Genomic DNA, 18593 nt, shown 5'->3' with positions numbered 1-18593 from the left:
CTACTTTTGTACTACAAACTTAGAGCCCGTTTGGATGAGCTTAAAAAAGCAACTTTTATATATGAAGTGCTTTTAGAACTTTGAAGTGCTGAAAGTTATTTTTATAAATAAACAGTTGAGTGTTTGGATAAAAGTGCTTATGATGCGAATTTTAGGGTTAAAAAAATAAAAAAAGGTAGTTTGGGAATTTAGTTATAATATAAGGATATAAAAGTAATTTTCATGGTCAAAGAAAATGACTTTAAGCACTTTGAAAAAAAAAAGTTAGGAATCCTAACTTTTTATTTTTGACTGACTTTAAGAACTTTATGGCTTAAAGTCAGCATTAGACAAACACGTCCAAAAGCTAAAAAGGGGCTTTAAGTTGGTCTCTTAGTCAATAAGCATTTAACATTTTGTCTCCCGAGAAAAATCAGATTCAATCTTGAATACTCTATCTAGAACACACAAGTTTTAAATTTTGGATCCACCTCTGTTTCGAAGGATCATGTTAGATAGAGTGTTGCTTGGAAATTTCGAGGGCGATAGATACTTAACAGCTGAAGATACAATCACCAGAAGTCATTACATGAACACGTCCCCTCATTGAAGTGATGGAATCTATTTGCATCTCTAACGACAATTTTGCGACCTGTAATGCTTGATACAAATTTTAAAACAGTGTGGCAATCGCCACAAATTCGGAGGTTTTTCACCACCCTTATCACTGATCCAGGAACAGTCCTCAGAAGTCCATAAGCCACAGCCAATCTCTCGCTGTGCCAAAAGAGCTGCCTTTCCTTCTCTTGCTGTTCCATATCATGCAAAACGAATGTGGTGTCGGGAATATAACCTCTCTTCCTCATCTCAGAATCAAATTCCTTTAGGAGAGCAAATATCGCGTCCTTCATTGGATACAATGCCTCTCCAGCATAGAACGTCGTAGTTTCTTTTCCCGAATCAATAGAACTATAACCAGGTTCTTTCCTAACTTCCAAATTTGCCAGCTGCTTCCTCAACTTAGATACATTGTCCCACAGAGCTGCACCAGCATATGTATTTGACAGCAGTATACAAGTTGAAGGATCTTTTGGTCCGAGAATTAGTAAGCGATTGGCGATCCTGACTCCCATTTCAGTATTTCCATGCCGCTTACAAGCACTTAATAAAGCAGCCCAAACAGCTTCATCAGGCTGAAATGGCATCGTATTAAGAAGGTTCTCGGCGTCCTCAAGGTGACCTGATCGACTAAACAGATCTAACAAGCACGTGTAATGCTGCAGAGAAGGACTTAACTTATAATCTTCAACCATGGATTTAAAAAGACTCTTTCCTTTGTTTACTAATCCAACATGACTACAAGCATAGATTAATCCAACAAAAGTTACTTCATTTGGCTTAAGGCCAGCCAAGATCATATCATCATATAACGATAACGCTTCAATAGCTTGCCCGTGCTGTGCCATCCCTACAATAATTGAGGTCCAAGATACAACATCTCTTTTCAACATGCTATCAAATATCCTCTTTGCTTCCAAAATATCACTACATTTTGCATACATATCCACAAGGGCATTGCTAACAAACAAACTAGATTCATAACCGAGTCCTAAAACTAATCGATGAATCTGTTTCCCGAGCTGCAGTGCAGCTAAGCTAGCACAAGCTCCTACTACACTCGAAAGTATAAACGGGTCCCTCATATCAACCCCTTCTCTTCTTACTTCAAGAAATACATCAACGGCATCAATCAAGTTCCCATTTTGCACGAACCCAGATATCAAAGCAGTCCAACATTGCAAATTCTTTTCTCCCAACTCCCCTAGAAGCGCAAAAGCTTCATTCTTCCTCCCACAACGAGCATACCCCGATATCATTGCACTCGAACAAATCAAATTCTTAACCAAAATCAAGTCAAAAACAGATTTCGCATTATCGGGCAATCCACATTTTGCATACATATCAACTAACGAAGACTGAACAACATCATCACGAGAAAACACCGATTTCAAGAACTGGGCATGCACTTGTTTACCAACTTTCAACGCGCCCGAGTTAGCACAAGCCTTAACAACACTAGCAAAAACGAAATGATCAGGCCAAAGACCATCTAAAAACATGTTGGGAAAGAGGAAAAGAGTATTCTGGGGGTGATTAGCTTCGTTGTGTGCAGTAAAAACAGAGGCCCATGAAGCTAAATCTCTTTGGGGCATTTCGTCGAACAGTTGGACGGCATCATCAAGAAGGCCACATTTGCCATACATGTCTATGAGATTGTTGCAAAGCTTTAAGGAACAATTGTCTAAACCAATCTTGATAATGCCAGCATGTAATTTTCTGCCTTCTAAGGGGAAATGGAATCTGGCGCATCGTTGGAGTTGGTGAAGAAAATGAGAGTGATGCATTCATAACCAGTGTTTTAATTAAGAGAGGGAAACTAATGAATTCCTATTAACTTCAAATAAAAATACAAATAGCATTTATATAGAATTAGACTAGACGGAAAGAACTCCGAATAAACAAAGCAAAACCCTATCTGGCCGAGTCAAATAGCAATGATTCGAAGCACTTCTTTTTACACTATTTCGGAAACCCAAGGAACACAACAATAATAGTAACAAGTCTTGATATCAACGTGACTTAAGGTGGGATGACTGAAGTCTTGCTGCTTTTACTTTCAAATTTAACTCTCGTGTATGTAAAAAAATCTTGTGGGGTGCACTGCTCCCAAAATGGACACTGCAACGTCACTTTGAATTTAGTATGACCCTAAATAATGAGAGCGAGTCTAAAACCTATTCTCAATTAGTATCTTTTTTTTATTGTGTCCCATCCTAACTAAGTCTATATTGATATCAAACAATTGCAAGTCATTTGAGACCACTTCCTTTTATGTTATTTTAGGATTATCCTGTCCCCTTTTAACACTTTTATTTATCATAGTTTTATACCTACTACAGATATATTTAAATTTTTACGTGATCTTATCACAGTTTATCCTTAATGTCTATTGTTTGCACCTTTGAACGAACGTGGTCATTTTTAATGTTGAGACGTCAGCCTCACGAGGTCACTATTTTAGTCTAGTCCACATTACGACACTACATTTTCCATGGGACAAAAATCAATCTTGTAAGGATTTTCTTCACCAACCTAAAATTAAAAATAAAAAATGAAACGAGATTGCACTTTTTGGACTTTCAACTTAAGATATGATACTACATGCAACTTTTCTTTCTCATAACGATTAGTGTTACAACAACAATAACCCAATAAAATCCCACAACGTGGGGTCTGGAGAGGGTAAGTGTACGCAGACCTGACTCCTACCAAGATAGGAACAATTAGTGTTACAAGTTTTATTAAATAAGGCTACGTTAAATCAGAGATGAAATTAAAAATTTTCAATAAAAAAGTTAATTGATTTACACGAAGGCCAGGATTTTGTTCTTATTTTTAAAAAGTTGTGTAATATAACCTTTAAAAGTTAACCTTCTAAAAAAACATTAAACTCAAGTCTAACATTTTCTCACAAGTTTTTTGGTTTGCTCATAAATGATCTTTATACCATAGATTAAAAGGTCCATAAGTTGCGAGAGAAATTTTAAAAAAAAAGAACTTATTTACCAAAGAGCTCATATAAAAAGGAATAACAAGATAATGAGCCAATGAAATGTGTAGTTTTAAGGTACATGAAACTTGAGAGAGTTAGTTGTTCATTGACAAAATAAACTAAGATATTCAATAGATAATGCAACATCATGAGACCAGAGTCACCAGACTTTATTCTTGATGAAATTTTAGGCACTCATATCCAAATATCAGAAGTGCAGTCACCACCAGGATACCTCATTTCATGAGCCAAAGATGCACCATCAGGTTCTGCTCCGAAATCAACGAAAAATCTTGGGTTTATAGCAAGGCCACCTTTCTCACTGTCAACGTCGATTAGTAACATGTGACCTCCTTTCTCCACCATTTCGGGGTAGAATTGACGGTCCCATGTACTGAACAATGAGTTTGTAACATACAAACGTTTCCCGTCAAGACTCAATTGTATCATCTGAGGTCCCCCTCTCAACCGATGTCCCTGGAAGTAATACAGAAGGCCATTTATTGATCGATTTGTCCACGTTTCTACAACTTTAGGGAAAATGGGGTAGACATAAACCAAGTTAACAATATGAACTTCAAAAGTAAACACATTACACATGATTTATATGATGTTGGCATTATGAAATGACCAAACTTGTCAATTTCTGCAGCATTACAATCATTATTATTATTATCTTATAACCGAGAAATCCTCGAGGGCTAGCTGGCACACGATGCAAAATTCGGCAGATAATGGGGCTGTCCCTTCTAAAACAAAAACTTGTCATTTCTTGCAGAATTACAATCATTACTGAGATGTAAGGTTCAGTTCTAATTACCTGGACTTCTGGGACATCAACTTGATATGTTGAACCATCTTCAGCCTCAGCGAGTACAGTGTTCCCTTTTTGAAATACTCCTCCAACAAATACTTGGCCAGTCAACTTAGGATTAGCAGGGTCTTCGATATTGTACTGTCTAATGTCACCATGCAGCCAGTTTGCCAGGTATAGAAAACGATCATCTAGAGAGATCAGAAAATCGGTAATAAGTCCAGGCATTTCAGGAAGAATCCACTTCTGCACTTTCACTGGTTTTACTGAGATAGCTACCTACATTGGTTCCGGATTCCACTTAGTGATCGATACTTCTAACAACTAGTTGAAAGGACCAATAAATTGTAAACGATTACTAACCTCATGGCCCCATGAGCCATCCGGATTCTTGAAAAATCGCACCATGTTACTGGTCAAAGCACACCCCACATACCCAATTGCTTCAGATGGATTGTGCAAGAACCTTACCTATAGATGAGAAGGAAAATGAATATATTTATGGATTCAGCAGGATAAACCATGGTGCGAAGTTACAAAGGGGGGAAGAGGAGTTTCATTACCTCTAGAGGTAGGAGCCCAGTATTCCCAAGATCCAATGTCTGTTTGAGTTCACCACCAGGCCATGTGTAGACATGCAAATGCCGACCATAAAGCCCATCGGCAACATGCTGGAGGTTGAAACCTTTGGTGAAAGCAGATGGAGCTCCCCAGCTGGAACTGATCATGGTGTTATGCCGAGGCTGGTACCAGAAGTCATAACCAAAGAGGGGACTATGTCCTGGTTTCTCCCATCTAAAATATAATAAAGGAGTCAAAATAAACCTTGGCTTAGACACTTTGCATGGTCTAGTTATACTAAAACTACATAACTTCAGTTTTCCTTAATAAACAGTCAAGAGGACCGGCAACAGAAATTAGGATAGAACAACAAACAGTCCTTGGATTTGACGAATCACAACAACATCATACCCAGTGTAGTCCCACAAAGTGGGGTTTGGAGAGGGTAGAGCGTATACAAACTTACCCCTACCTCCAGAGGTAGATGAGTTGTTTTTGATAGACCCCCGACTTAAGAAAAAACAGTCCAAAGCCGTCCAAAAAAAGAAGTAACGGAAGTACAAGAAACAATATGATAATCGAGGTACAAGGAATCAATAGAGGACTTGCCCAATCACATGCAGGGATTCTGTAATTTTCTTGCTCTTAACTACTAGGTTGGTTTTTAAATATAACCATCCGCGAGAGACCAAGGCAAGTGGAAATAAACAAAACCGGCAGAGGAGAATTCAGGATTCAAGAGAGTACAACAATACAGTACCTTCCTTTCACGTTAAAGTCTGAATCAAGAAGAAGAAATCCGTTCCCCTCAGCATTTCCATCTTTATCTCCGAGACACGACACCATTATCTCACCAGAAGCGAGGCAGTGAGCCGTGTGAGGGAATGCTAATCCTGTCTTCTGGATGACGTCATCTGGCTGAACAACTTTATACAAACTGGGAGCCCTTGGATCCTTTTGTGTGTCAATTGCATAAATGCGTCCTGATCTGCAAGAGTTAAATTTATCAAAAACTTGCATAAAGTCATCAAGAGTAGATATATTCTTACACTAGTGAAGGCAGGACGTTATCCAAGAGTAGATATAATTCTTACACTAGTGAAGGCAGGACAAGATATCGTCGAGCAGCTGATGGATCTCCATAACAAGAACTGCAGGAATTCCATCCCGAATGATGTAGTTCATCACCCTCATAAGGCATAGGCAGCCTATGGATTACCTTTGAATAAGATGGTGAATTAGGATCTACATCTATTGTAGCCAAATAGTCAGGTTTACCCCTTCCCGATCCTGTGGAAATGAACCATATTCAGAGGCGCCTTCATCAATTCATCCTGTTAGGATTTTAGCATTGACTCATAATTATTTTGAAACTACAGATTCATAATGTGATATTCGTTGAACCCATTGAATATCCCTTGAAAACTCCACAAAAACTTGCCAGTTCCACACATTCCCCCCCCCCCCCCTTCCAAAGGGAATCAGAAAACCAAAGAAAGAACCATACTTGATCAGCAAAAGTAAAAATAAAGATTAAAATTATCAACAAAATCTACACAAAAAGAACCATACTTGATCATCTAAAGCAGAGATAAAGATTTCAATTTTCAACTAGTTTTACATCAAACATGAAACAGACAAAGAAGAAAAAAAAACCATCATTCCTCCCCCCACGCCAACCACCACCAACAGGGAAGAAGAAGAAGAAGAAGAAGAAAAACAAAGAAAGAACCATACTTGATGTTAATGAGCAAAAGCATAGATAAAGATTTGATTTTTTAACTAGTTTTACTTCACAAACATTAAACAGACAAAGAAAAAATCCTCAATTTCAAGAATCTATACAAAGAAAAGAGAAAAAATTACCAGTATAAATGCAGGTGACATAAATTAAAGATTCTTTAGGACCATCCATAGCTTCAAGTGGAGAAGCATAACCAGGTCCTTTTTTGCAACACCCACTAACCGCCTCCGCCGTCCCGTGCTCCATCGCCATTTTCTCGCCTGAAAATGTGAAATCTCAGGGAAAAAACAGATCAGAAATAGGCAAAATAGTGCTAAAACAGACCAGAAAAAATACACCCTTTTCAGTTTTTGGGTTCTTATATATATAGGGAAACCAAACACGTTGTGACTTGTGAGAATCGTAGAATCTTAGCACTGGTTTGCTCTGTTTATGGCTTTATTATCATGGCAGTATTTTGTTATTGTCTGTATATAGACTAGATAATATTCTAAATACATACGGCTTAAACTAATCACCACTTTTTAAAATTTGTTACAATATTTTATCTAGATATTCAACTTTAAGTCTCGTTTCTATTAAGCACCTCAAAATTTCGATCTACTTTTGGAATTTGGAATTTATTTAATTAATTTTCCCTATTTTGCACGAACCCAGATATCAAAGCAGTCCAACATTGCAAATTCTTTTCTCCCAACTCCCCTAGAAGCGCAAAAGCTTCATTCTTCCTCCCACAACGAGCATACCCCGATATCATTGCACTCGAACAAATCAAATTCTTAACCAAAATCAAGTCAAAAACAGATTTCGCATTATCGGGCAATCCACATTTTGCATACATATCAACTAACGAAGACTGAACAACATCATCACGAGAAAACACCGATTTCAAGAACTGGGCATGCACTTGTTTACCAACTTTCAACGCGCCCGAGTTAGCACAAGCCTTAACAACACTAGCAAAAACGAAATGATCAGGCCAAAGACCATCTAAAAACATGTTGGGAAAGAGGAAAAGAGTATTCTGGGGGTGATTAGCTTCGTTGTGTGCAGTAAAAACAGAGGCCCATGAAGCTAAATCTCTTTGGGGCATTTCGTCGAACAGTTGGACGGCATCATCAAGAAGGCCACATTTGCCATACATGTCTATGAGATTGTTGCAAAGCTTTAAGGAACAATTGTCTAAACCAATCTTGATAATGCCAGCATGTAATTTTCTGCCTTCTAAGGGGAAATGGAATCTGGCGCATCGTTGGAGTTGGTGAAGAAAATGAGAGTGATGCATTCATAACCAGTGTTTTAATTAAGAGAGGGAAACTAATGAATTCCTATTAACTTCAAATAAAAATACAAATAGCATTTATATAGAATTACGTTGGGACACAACAATAATAGTAACAAGTCTCGATATCAACGTGACTTAAGGTGGGATGACTGAAGTCCTGCTTTTACTTTCGAATTTAACTTTCGTGTAAGTAGAAAATCTTATGGGGTGCATTGCTTTTAAAATGGACACTCCAACGTCACTTTGAATTTAGTAGGACCCAAATAATGAGAGCGAGTCTAAAATCTATCCTCAATTAGTATCTTTTTTTTATTGTGTCCCATCCTAACTAAGAGCCCGTTTGGATGGGCTTAAAAAAGTAACTTTTATGTATGAAGTGTTTTTAGAACTTTGAAGTGCTGAAAGTTATTTTTATAAATAAACAGTTGAGTGTTTGGATAAAAGTACTTATAATGTAAATTTTATGGTTAAAAAAATAAAAAAAGATAGTTTGAAAATTTAGTTAAAATATAAGGGATATAAAAGTAATTTTCATGGTCAAAGAAAATGACTTTAAGCACTTTGAAAAAAAAAGGAATCCTAACTTTTCATTTTTGACTGACTTTAAGAACTTTATGGATTAAAGTCAGCATTAGATAAATACGTTCAAAAGTTAAAAAGGGGCTTTAAGTTAGTTTTGACCAACTTAAAGCCAATCCAAACGGGCTCTAAGTCTATATTGATATCAAACAATTGCAAGTCTTTTAAGACCACCTCCTTTCATGTAATTTTAGGATTATCCCGTTCCCTTTTAACACTTTCATTTATCATAGTTTTATACCTACTACAGATATATTTAAATTTTTACGTGATCTTATCACAGTTTATCCTTAATGTCTATTGTTTGCACCTTTGAACGAACGTGGTCATTTTTAATGTTGAGACGTCAGCCTCACGAGGTCACTATTTTAGTCTAGTCCACATTACGACACTACATTTTCCATGGGACAAAAATCAATCTTGTAAGGATTTTCTTCACCAACCTAAAATTAAAAATAAAAAATAAAACGATATTGCACTTTTTGGACTTTCAACTTAAGATGTGATACTACATGCAACTTTTCTTTCTCATAACGATTAGTGTTGCAAGTTTTATTATATAAAGCTACGTTATATCAGAGATGAAATTAAAAAATTTCAATAAAAAGATTAATTGATTTACACTAAGGCCAGGATTTTGTTCCTATTTTTAAAAAGTTGTGTAATATAACCTTTAAAAGTTAACCTTCTAAAAAAACATTAAACTCAAGTAACATTTTCTCACAAGTTTTTTGGTTTGTTCATAAATGATCTTTATACCATAGATTAAAAGGTCCATAAGTTGCGAGAGAAATTTTTAAAAAAAGAACCTATTTACCAAAGAGCTCATATAAAAAGGGATAACAAGATAATGAGCCAATGAAATGTGTAGTTTTAAGGTACATGAAACTTGAGAGAGTTAGTTGTTCATCGACAAAATAAACTAAGATATTCAATAGATAATGCAACATCATGGGACCAGAGTCACCAGACTTTATTCTTGATGAGATTTTAGGCACTCATATCCAAATATCAGAAGTGCAGTCACCACCAGGATACCTCATTTCATGAGCCAAAGATGCACCATCAGGTTCTGCTCCGAAATCAACGAAAAATCTTGGGTTTATAGCAAGGCCACCTTTCTCACTGTCAACGTCGATTTGTAACATGTGACTTCCTTTCTCCACCATTTCGGGGTAGAATTGACGGTCCCATGTACTGAACAATGAGTTTGTAACATACAAACGTTTCCCGTCAAGACTCAATTGTATCATCTGAGGTCCCCCTCTCAACCGATGTCCCTGGAAGTAATACAGAAGGCCATTTATTGATCAATTTGTCCACGTTTCTACAACAACAACAACCCAGTGAAATCCCACAACGTGGGGTCTTGGGAGGGTAAAATGTATGCAGACCTTACTCCTATCAAGGTAGGATGACTGTTTTTGAGAGACCCTCGGCTCAACGTTTCTACAACTTTAGGGAAAATGGGGTAGACATAAACCAAGTTAACAATATGAACTTCAAAAGTAAACACATTACACATGATTTATATGATGTTGGCATTATGAAATGACCAAACTTGTCAATTTCTGCAGCATTACAATCATTATTATTATTATCTTATAACCGAGAAATCCTCGAGGGCTAGCTGGCACACGATGCAAAATTCGGCAGATAATGGGGCTGTCCCTTCTAAAACAAAAACTTGTCATTTCTTGCAGAATTACAATCATTACTGAGATGTAAGGTTCAGTTCTAATTACCTGGACTTCTGGGACATCAACTTGATATGTTGAACCATCTTCAGCCTCAGCGAGTACAGTGTTCCCTTTTTGAAATACTCCTCCAACAAATACTTGGCCAGTCAACTTAGGATTAGCAGGGTCTTCGATATTGTACTGTCTAATGTCACCATGCAGCCAGTTTGCCAGGTATAGAAAACGATCATCTAGAGAGATCAGAAAATCGGTAATAAGTCCAGGCATTTCAGGAAGAATCCACTTCTGCACTTTCACTGGTTTTACTGAGATAGCTACCTACATTGGTTCCGGATTCCACTTAGTGATCGATACTTCTAACAACTAGTTGAAAGGACCAATAAATTGTAAACGATTACTAACCTCATGGCCCCATGAGCCATCCGGATCCTTGAAAAATCGCACCATGTTACTGGTCAAAGCACACCCCACATACCCAATTGCTTCAGATGGATTATGCAAGAACCTTACCTATAGATGAGAAGGAAAATGAATATATTTATGGATTCAGCAGGATAAACCATGGTGCGAAGTTACAAAGGGGGGAAGAGGAGTTTCATTACCTCTAGAGGTAGGAGCCCAGTATTCCCAAGATCCAATGTCTGTTTGAGTTCACCACCAGGCCATGTGTAGACATGCAAATGCCGACCATAAAGCCCATCGGCAACATGCTGGAGGTTGAAACCTTTGGTGAAAGCAGATGGAGCTCCCCAGCTGGAACTGATCATGGTGTTATGCCGAGGCTGGTACCAGAAGTCATAACCAAAGAGGGGACTATGTCCTGGTTTCTCCCATCTAAAATATAATAAAGGAGTCAAAATAAACCTTGTCTTAGACACTTTGCATGGTCTAGTTATTCTAAAACTACATAACTTCAGTTTTCCTTAATAAACAGTCAAGAGGACCGGCAACAGAAATTAGGATAGAATAGCAAACAGTCCTTGGATTTGACGAATCACAACAACATCATACCTAGTGTAGTCCCACAAAGTGGGGTCTGGAGAGGGTAGAGCGTATACAAACTTACCCCTACCTCCAGAGGTAGATGAGTTGTTTTTGATAGACCCCCGAATTAAGAAAAAACAGTCCAAAGCCGTCCAAAAAAAGAAGCAACGGAAGTACAAAAAACAATATGATAACAATAGAACATAAACTACAATAAAACAATATGATAATCGAGGTACAAGGAATCAATAGAGGACTTGCCCAATCACATGCAGGGATTCTGTAATTTTCTTGCTCTTAACTACTAGGTTGGTTTTTAAATATAACCATCCGCGAGAGACCAAGGCAAGTGGAAATAAACAAAACCGGCAGAGGAGAATTCAGGATTCAAGAGAGTACAACAATACAGTACCTTCCTTTCACGTTAAAGTCTGAATCAAGAATAAGAAATCCGTTCCCCTCAGCATTTCCATCTTTATCTCCGAGACACGACACCATTATCTCACCAGAAGCGAGGCAGTGAACCGCGTGAGGGAATGCTAATCCTGTCTTCTGGATGACGTCATCTAGCTGAACAACTTTATACAAACTGGGAGCCCTTGGATCCTTTTGTGTGTCAATTGCATAAATGCGTCCTGATCTGCAAGAGTTAAATTTATCAAAAACTTGCATATAGTCATCAAGAGTAGATATATTTCTTACACTAGTGAAGGCAGGACGTTATCCAAGAGTAGATATAATTCTTACACTAGTGAAGGCAGGACAAGATATCGTCGAGCAGCTGATGGATCTCCATAACAAGAACTGCAGGAATTCCATCCCGAATGATGTAGTTCATCACCCTCATAAGGCATAGGCAGCCTATGGATTACCTTTGAATAAGATGGTGAATTAGGATCTACATCTATTGTAGCCAAATAGTCAGGTTTACCCCTTCCCGATCCTGTGGAAATGAACCATATTCAGAGGCGCCTTCATCAATTCATCCTGTTAGGATTTTAGCATTGACTCATAATTATTTTGAAACTACAGATTCATAATGTGATATTCGTTGAACCCATTGAATATCCCTTGAAAACTCCACAAAAACTTGCCAGTTCCACACATTCCCCCCCCCCCCCCCCTCCTTCCAGAGGGAATCAGAAAACCAAAGAAAGAACCATACTTGATCAGCAAAAGTAAAAATAAAGATTAAAATTATCAACAAAATCTACACAAAAAGAACCATACTTGATCATCTAAAGCAGAGATAAAGATTTCAATTTTCAACTAGTTTTACATCAAACATGAAACAGACAAAGAAGAAAAAAAACCATCATTCCTCCCCCCGCGCCAACCACCACCAAAAGGGAAGAAGAAGAAGAAAAACAAAGAAAGAACCATACATGATGTTAATGAGCAAAAGCATAGATAAAGATTTGATTTTTTAACTAGTTTTACTTCACAAACATTAAACAGACAAAGAAAAAAATCCTCAATTTCAAGAATCTATACAAAGAAAAGAGAAAAAATTACCAGTATAAATGCAGGTGACATAAATTAAAGATTCTTTAGGACCATCCATAGCTTCAAGTGGAGAAGCATAACCAGGTCCTTTTTTGCAACACCCACTAACCGCCTCCGCCGTCCCGTGCTCCGTCGCCATTTTCTCGCCGGAAAATGTGAAATCTCAGGGAAAAAACAGATCAGAAATAGGCAAAATAGTGCTAAAACAGACCAGAAAAAAATACACCCTTTTCAGTTTTTGGGTTCTTATATATATAGGGAAACCAAACACGTTGTGACTTGTGAGAATCGTAGAACCTTAGCACTGGTTTGCTCTGTTTCTGGCTTTATTATCATGGCAGTATTTTGTTATTGTCTGTTATATAGACTAGATAATATTCTAAATACATACGGCTTAAACTAATCACCATTTTTTAAAATTTGTTAAAATATTTTATCTAGATATTCAACTTTAAGTCTCGTTTCTACTAAGCACCTCAAAATTTCGATCTACTTTTGGAATTTGGAATTTATTTAATTAATTTTCCCTATTTAGATGGTAATGACAACTCACGAACGTAATATAATAGATATCAAATATTTTTTAAAAATATGATGATAAGGTTAATAATTAATTAATGTGATTATCTCTCAGATGTAATTTGTCTAGACAAACAATTGAGTTTAGTGTTAACCACTCTTGAGCTAGGCTAGTATTAGCCAGTTTGAATTGAATTATTTTTAACCAGCTTATAAGTTGAAAACTGTTTATAAGTTAAAAAAAAAAAAAAGTTGCAGACCAATTTTTTTTTATTTTCAACTTATAAACTGCTTAAAATAAGTTTATCCAAATAAACTCAATTATTTATTGAAGCTTATTTTAAGCATAAAATAATTTTAAATTGGTCAGTCAAACATTAAAAAAAAGCTGAAAAACCTTCCAATCCAAACCGCGTCTATATTAAAATATATCTAAGGTCTCTTTGTACTTGCTCATGTCACTTTTTTTAAAAGGCAATAAATAAATAACAATATTATTATATTATACTTGATTATTATAAACTAGGAAAACTTGTCCGAGTGAAGCGCCGGTTATAATTAAAAAAATATTAATTCTCAAGTCCAAATATATTAGATTTTAAGTTTTAATCCACCTTATTTTTTAGGTGAAACTATACATTTCTTTCATTTATTGTCTTTTCGCTTTTTCTTCTTTTCTACTTCTTCCTCATTCGTTCATTTTTTCCGACAAAAATGTCAAAGATCCCTTTCTTTCTTCATTTTTTTCAATGATAAATGTAATTGAGGCGACTTAAAAAAGTAGCAAAAGTACATATGTAATAAGACACAAATATTTTGAATGATAGTCGTTAAATTGCATGTCCATTTACATTTTAAGTGAAAAGGAAAAAAAACAAAGATTAGATTAGATATCAACTACTTGATTTCTTTATTACTTGTTTTGAAATTATCATAAATTCTGCTGTTTTACATTTTATTATTTTATTCTTTCTTCTACATTCATAAAATCTACAATAATGATTAACTTTTATGACTCTAAAATTGTAAGTTGATATCAAGCAAAATATATAAATATAAATTATGCAAAGAACTCATTATCATTCAACAAATAGAAAATATGAACATATTCACATATTTTAAAGTAAATTTCATACACAAATGAAGAAATTGTAAATCACATTTTCCCTTATTGTCATATTATAGAACCACTTCCCAGCTAACAATTAAAAAAAATGATATAAAGATCCATGATAACTTCTTGTAAACTCTACTTCTAATAAATTCAAATTATTGTATTTGTCACAAGGAAAATTATATGCAAGAACTTAATAATGTAGCCTACAATCATATCAATTTACAATGAATATTTAAAGAGAAGTCGAAAAAAATATATCAAATACTTATATTTCTTATAAACATAAAATTTCCACCCATTATAATTTAATTGTTAATTTCTTTTCTAATCGTCGTTCTGAACAAGCGTTTTTTCTTACATGAGGCGTGCATTTTCTTTTGATGTAATGACTTTTAGGGTGTAAATCTATTTAATAAATAGGAGAAAAAGACAATCAATGTGGGCTTACTACATAAATGTGCTTAAGATTCTCTTTATATATATATATATATATAAGATTATTTAAAAATGAAAAAATAAAAATAATTAGTATTTCATGATAAGGGGGTAATATAGGTATAAAATGATACGTTATCTTTTGATTTTTTTAAATGAACAAGTAAAGAGTAATAACTACTTTTAATAAAATGGACAAGTAAAAGTGGATGAAAAAGTTTTAAGAAAATTGATAATATAATATTATTTACTAAAATTGCCCTTTTCCGTATTATTTATTTAATCAAGAAAAATATTATCAAATGAAAAGGAAATACAATAGTTAAGAATATTTTTTGACATTCAACATTTATATCAAATTATATTATTTGACTATAATTAAGTTATAAATTAACAATAAAATATATCTTAATTAGATATGATTCAATAATAAGATTTTATGATAAGTTTAGTGATTAATGTGATTATTATCTCAGTCGTAGCTTGACTTCATTAGCTTAATGCCAAATTTTGGCTCAACAAAAACGAGTTTAGGAAGAAAAAAGAAGAAGATATTTTTTATGTTGTGACAATGACAGTATAACTAATGTTTTGACACATAAGAATTGAGACAAAACAATGTTATCATAGAAAAACGTGATGTTTTTTTTTTAATTATTATTATGTTAAATATTTGTTTTAGAATTTGATTAATTTAATATATATGTCGGAAAGTTTTATTATCGTTAATGCATATATAATTAATGAAGGTGATATATTTTAAATAATTATTTTACATAAGTAATAAGTGTTTGAGAACACACAAAGAAATCTCTAAGAAAAAATATGTTTTTATGTGTCTAAATAAAATATATTGATAAATTTATGAATTGTCGACGTATTACACCAAATATTATTGTAGATAACGTACAATATGATGTAGATATATAACAAATTTCAACGAGCAGCGAGAATACCAAGTTATGAAAATTAACTTTAACTGATAAAAAAATATTAAAATATTTCAGTTAAACTTTAAAGAATTAGTTCCTAGAAAAATGTTGGATTAATATATATTTTCTAAACTTGTTGAGCAGTTTTTGTGATAGAGTACTCAAAGGCACCCAAAGCATCAACTAACGGTTTAATTTAATCTTCTTTACTAAAAATAGTGGCTAAACTTTGTGTTATTCATATCTTATGATCGACTCTTTTTTCTTTTTTTTAATTTCATTTTCACACAAAAAAAACAAATCTTGGAAGAAAATTGGATATTTGTTTTTAAGTTTGTTGATTAGTATTTGTCAAAGAATTTGAAAACATCCCAAGAATTAATTTATTGACTAAAAATTTGCCAAAAAAAAATGAAGAATTGTTTAACTTTGAAAAATTAAGTGAAAATGACTCTGCATTTTAGTTAAATAACGTCATGTCCTAGAAATTAAAGATAAGATAGAACTCCTTAATTGCTGACTAGTATTTGTTAACTTTAGTGAAATTTCCACTAATGGACTGAAATAGCTGACTCAAGAGAAGTACCATAATTTTCTATTCATAAGAGCTAAATTGGGAAAAATACATTGCATAAATTTTTTATATTTGATTTTATTATGTTTTGTTTGAAGTAAGGATGTATCAAAAACAATTTTTTTTATCTTTATAAAGTAGAAGTAAGGTTGCATATCTACCAACTTCTTTGAATTTTATTTATAAAATTAGACTGAGTATTTTATTGTTGTTGTATATTTAATTTTTTAATATATTTTATAATTTATAAGCTCTTCATCTTTTGAAGATATGTTTTCCTTACATTATTAAATTATTTTTTCTTTTTATTATATAAATTAAAAAACAATAAAAATTTAGACAATATTTATGTTTGATACAAAAAAATGAGAATAGAAACGTGACAACAAGATGACTCAAAGCTCTATCTAAACAAATGAAGAACACGTCATGATTAGTTCTTTACTTGCACGATGTACTTCTATTAATAAAATTAAAATAAAATATAAAAAATTATTTCCTGTCTTAATATTTTCATATTTGTGTTAAAAAATAGAGTAGCATTTTTATGTTTAATAAAAAAATTCAGACTAAAATTAATATCATTTAGTTATCATGGTACTTGTAAATGGTATTGGATCATCGTGATTTCATAGTAATAAATAAAAAAATATATATTTTAAAATTAAAGTATATAACTTATGACATGCATATGACTTTATGCTATATCCAATCTAATTATAATATTGAATTACTCATAAATTATATTAGATCATCAAAATTTCAAATACATTAAAAGAAGTAACTTTTAGATTTAACATGTAAATCATGATAAATCGATACCTTTACAATTAATCGAAACACATCTATTTTGGCAACACGTTAATTTGTCGTCATCTTATATCATCAAAGCCTCAAATGCTTTGTATGTAGACGGAAACACATCTTAAGTTCAATTACCCTTTCTGAGATGACTTTGGTTTACAATTATTTTCATCCCCAAAGTATATTGTTCCCAAATTCTTGTTGGAGAAAACCAATTTCAGAAGGATTTAGAAGACTGCAAATAGTGAATGCCCAAAATAAGAAGAAATGCTTGCGCTGCAATACTTTTTATGAAGACAGAGATAATTCCCCAATTGCCTGCTCTTTCCACGGCCACACCAATGGTATATATATATCCTCTCCCAATTCTTGATTTCTTTTTTTGTTTCCCTCTGTTTTATTTTTTTCAATGTATATATAGAAGAGATGGAATGATGTTAAACAGAATTGATAAGTATAATTAATGAATTGGGATGAACGTGACTCTGATATGATAATTAAAAAATGGATTTTAAATGTGATTCAATCTCAAAAGTTAGCTCACGAGGAGTAACAGACTTCTAGGCTGACAAGTTTAGAAGCAAGGGACATCTTAAGTGAAAGTGAAGTGTTTTATAAAGCACTAATGCAAGTTCACATGGTACACGAGCTATTAGACTCTGACATAGCATAGCTGAAGGAACAAATTTGTTAGGTTTGTTGGGCCAAAGCGGAAAACACGTCTCATATACTTGGGTTGTGACAACTGACAATGGGAGTTTCCAGGGGCAGTCCACAGTACATTTGGACATTGAATTACCTCTGCTTGTGTTTTGTTTTGTTCTGGAGCTATGAATTCAGTTGTTTGAGATTGATGCATTATTAGTGAGTCATTTGACTATATTCTAGCTTCTATTCGTTTAATTTCTTTTTTGAGCATTGCAGGAGATAAAGGACTATTTTCCCTGGCACCCCCTCACCAAGGAATCGATGGAGAATGGAGTGATGGATCTGGAGTAATCGTGTATAAATGGAACGAGAAAGATAAGAGGCCAAATACAGGAAGAAAAAACTGGAAAAAGAGATGGAGTTGTTGTGCTGAGTATGATGAAAATGCTCCACCTTGTAGGCAAGGATGGCATGTCTCGTACGATGATGGATTCACATTATACTAGTACAGTCAAACCTCGTTGTTATAGTGACCAATGTTGACTGAAATTTTCATGATTGATATAGTGAGGTGTTGAAATCTTCTCTATGTTGCAGCTCTTATCACAAATGGATAAAGACACTCATCGCGTGTAATATCAAAGAGTTGATTTTTAAGTGCACACTCACCTCATGTTCAGAGGAACTAACTTTACATCAATGCCAGGGACTAGTCAATTTACAGGACCCAAACTGAAGAGGGTTCGATTTACAGGACTAGTCATAGCACTTAATCTTGAAAATCTTCATAGCGCGAGCA

General features: G+C 34.3%; 4 protein-coding genes across 5 annotated transcripts; 1 reads left to right on the top strand and 3 right to left on the bottom strand.

Moving 5' to 3' along the window:
- Positions 1–219: 219 nt before the first annotated feature.
- LOC129883306 (pentatricopeptide repeat-containing protein At4g14050, mitochondrial) lies at positions 220–2568 on the bottom strand. The gene has a single exon (XM_055957957.1). It carries the CDS (start codon positions 2382–2384, stop codon positions 552–554), a length of 1833 nt encoding a protein of 610 aa, XP_055813932.1. The 5' UTR covers positions 2385–2568; the 3' UTR covers positions 220–551.
- Positions 2569–3619: 1051 nt separating this feature from the next.
- On the bottom strand, positions 3620–8103 carry LOC129883308 (selenium-binding protein 2-like). Its single transcript, XM_055957958.1, has 8 exons — positions 7627–8103; positions 6834–6971; positions 6062–6257; positions 5728–5955; positions 4970–5201; positions 4770–4877; positions 4413–4685; positions 3620–4069 (listed from the first exon to the last, which is right to left on the bottom strand). Exons 1-8 carry the CDS (start codon positions 7994–7996, stop codon positions 3788–3790), a joined length of 1827 nt encoding a protein of 608 aa, XP_055813933.1. The 5' UTR covers positions 7997–8103; the 3' UTR covers positions 3620–3787.
- Positions 8104–9405: 1302 nt separating this feature from the next.
- LOC129883305 (selenium-binding protein 1-like) lies at positions 9406–13106 on the bottom strand. Of its 2 annotated transcripts, none has more exons than XM_055957955.1 (7): positions 12775–13106; positions 12007–12202; positions 11672–11899; positions 10878–11109; positions 10678–10785; positions 10321–10593; positions 9406–9855 (listed from the first exon to the last, which is right to left on the bottom strand). In XM_055957955.1, the coding sequence occupies exons 1-7, from the start codon at positions 12902–12904 to the stop codon at positions 9574–9576; spliced, it is 1449 nt and encodes a 482-aa protein (XP_055813930.1). In that variant the 5' UTR covers positions 12905–13106; the 3' UTR covers positions 9406–9573. The 2 variants fall into 2 exon arrangements, with proteins under 2 accessions (XP_055813930.1, XP_055813931.1); XM_055957956.1 differs by having other exon boundaries at positions 12007–12246; positions 12775–12861.
- Positions 13107–17234: 4128 nt separating this feature from the next.
- On the top strand, positions 17235–18454 carry LOC129883304 (uncharacterized). Its single transcript, XM_055957954.1, has 2 exons — positions 17235–17490; positions 18071–18454. Exons 1-2 carry the CDS (start codon positions 17292–17294, stop codon positions 18298–18300), a joined length of 429 nt encoding a protein of 142 aa, XP_055813929.1. The 5' UTR covers positions 17235–17291; the 3' UTR covers positions 18301–18454.
- The last annotated feature ends 139 nt before the right edge of the window (positions 18455–18593 follow it).

The sequence above is a fragment of the Solanum dulcamara genome, chromosome 3, assembly GCF_947179165.1.
Source record: "Solanum dulcamara chromosome 3, daSolDulc1.2, whole genome shotgun sequence".
Taxonomy (NCBI): Eukaryota; Viridiplantae; Streptophyta; class Magnoliopsida; order Solanales; family Solanaceae; genus Solanum; species Solanum dulcamara.
This window is presented reverse-complemented; position numbering and strand designations above follow the sequence as displayed.

Coding starts and splice junctions, on each gene's coding strand:
- LOC129883306 (XM_055957957.1), bottom strand. CDS start 2,384: ATGCATCACTCTCATTTTCTTCACCAACTCCAACGATGCGCCAGATTC.
- LOC129883308 (XM_055957958.1), bottom strand. CDS start 7,996: ATGCATCACTCTCATTTTCTTCACCAACTCCAACGATGCGCCAGATTC. Junction 6,258..6,833: donor TGTCACCTGCATTTATACTG/GTAATTTTTTCT, acceptor TCATTTCCACAG/GATCGGGAAGGGGTAAACCT. Junction 5,202..5,727: donor GACTTTAACGTGAAAGGAAG/GTACTGTATTGT, acceptor ATTATATTTTAG/ATGGGAGAAACCAGGACATA.
- LOC129883305 (XM_055957955.1), bottom strand. CDS start 12,904: ATGGCGACGGAGCACGGGACGGCGGAGGCGGTTAGTGGGTGTTGCAAA. Junction 11,110..11,671: donor GACTTTAACGTGAAAGGAAG/GTACTGTATTGT, acceptor ATTATATTTTAG/ATGGGAGAAACCAGGACATA. Junction 10,786..10,877: donor CTGGGCTCCTACCTCTAGAG/GTAATGAAACTC, acceptor TCTCATCTATAG/GTAAGGTTCTTGCATAATCC.
- LOC129883304 (XM_055957954.1), top strand. CDS start 17,292: ATGACTTTGGTTTACAATTATTTTCATCCCCAAAGTATATTGTTCCCA. Junction 17,491..18,070: donor TTTCCACGGCCACACCAATG/GTATATATATAT, acceptor TGAGCATTGCAG/GAGATAAAGGACTATTTTCC.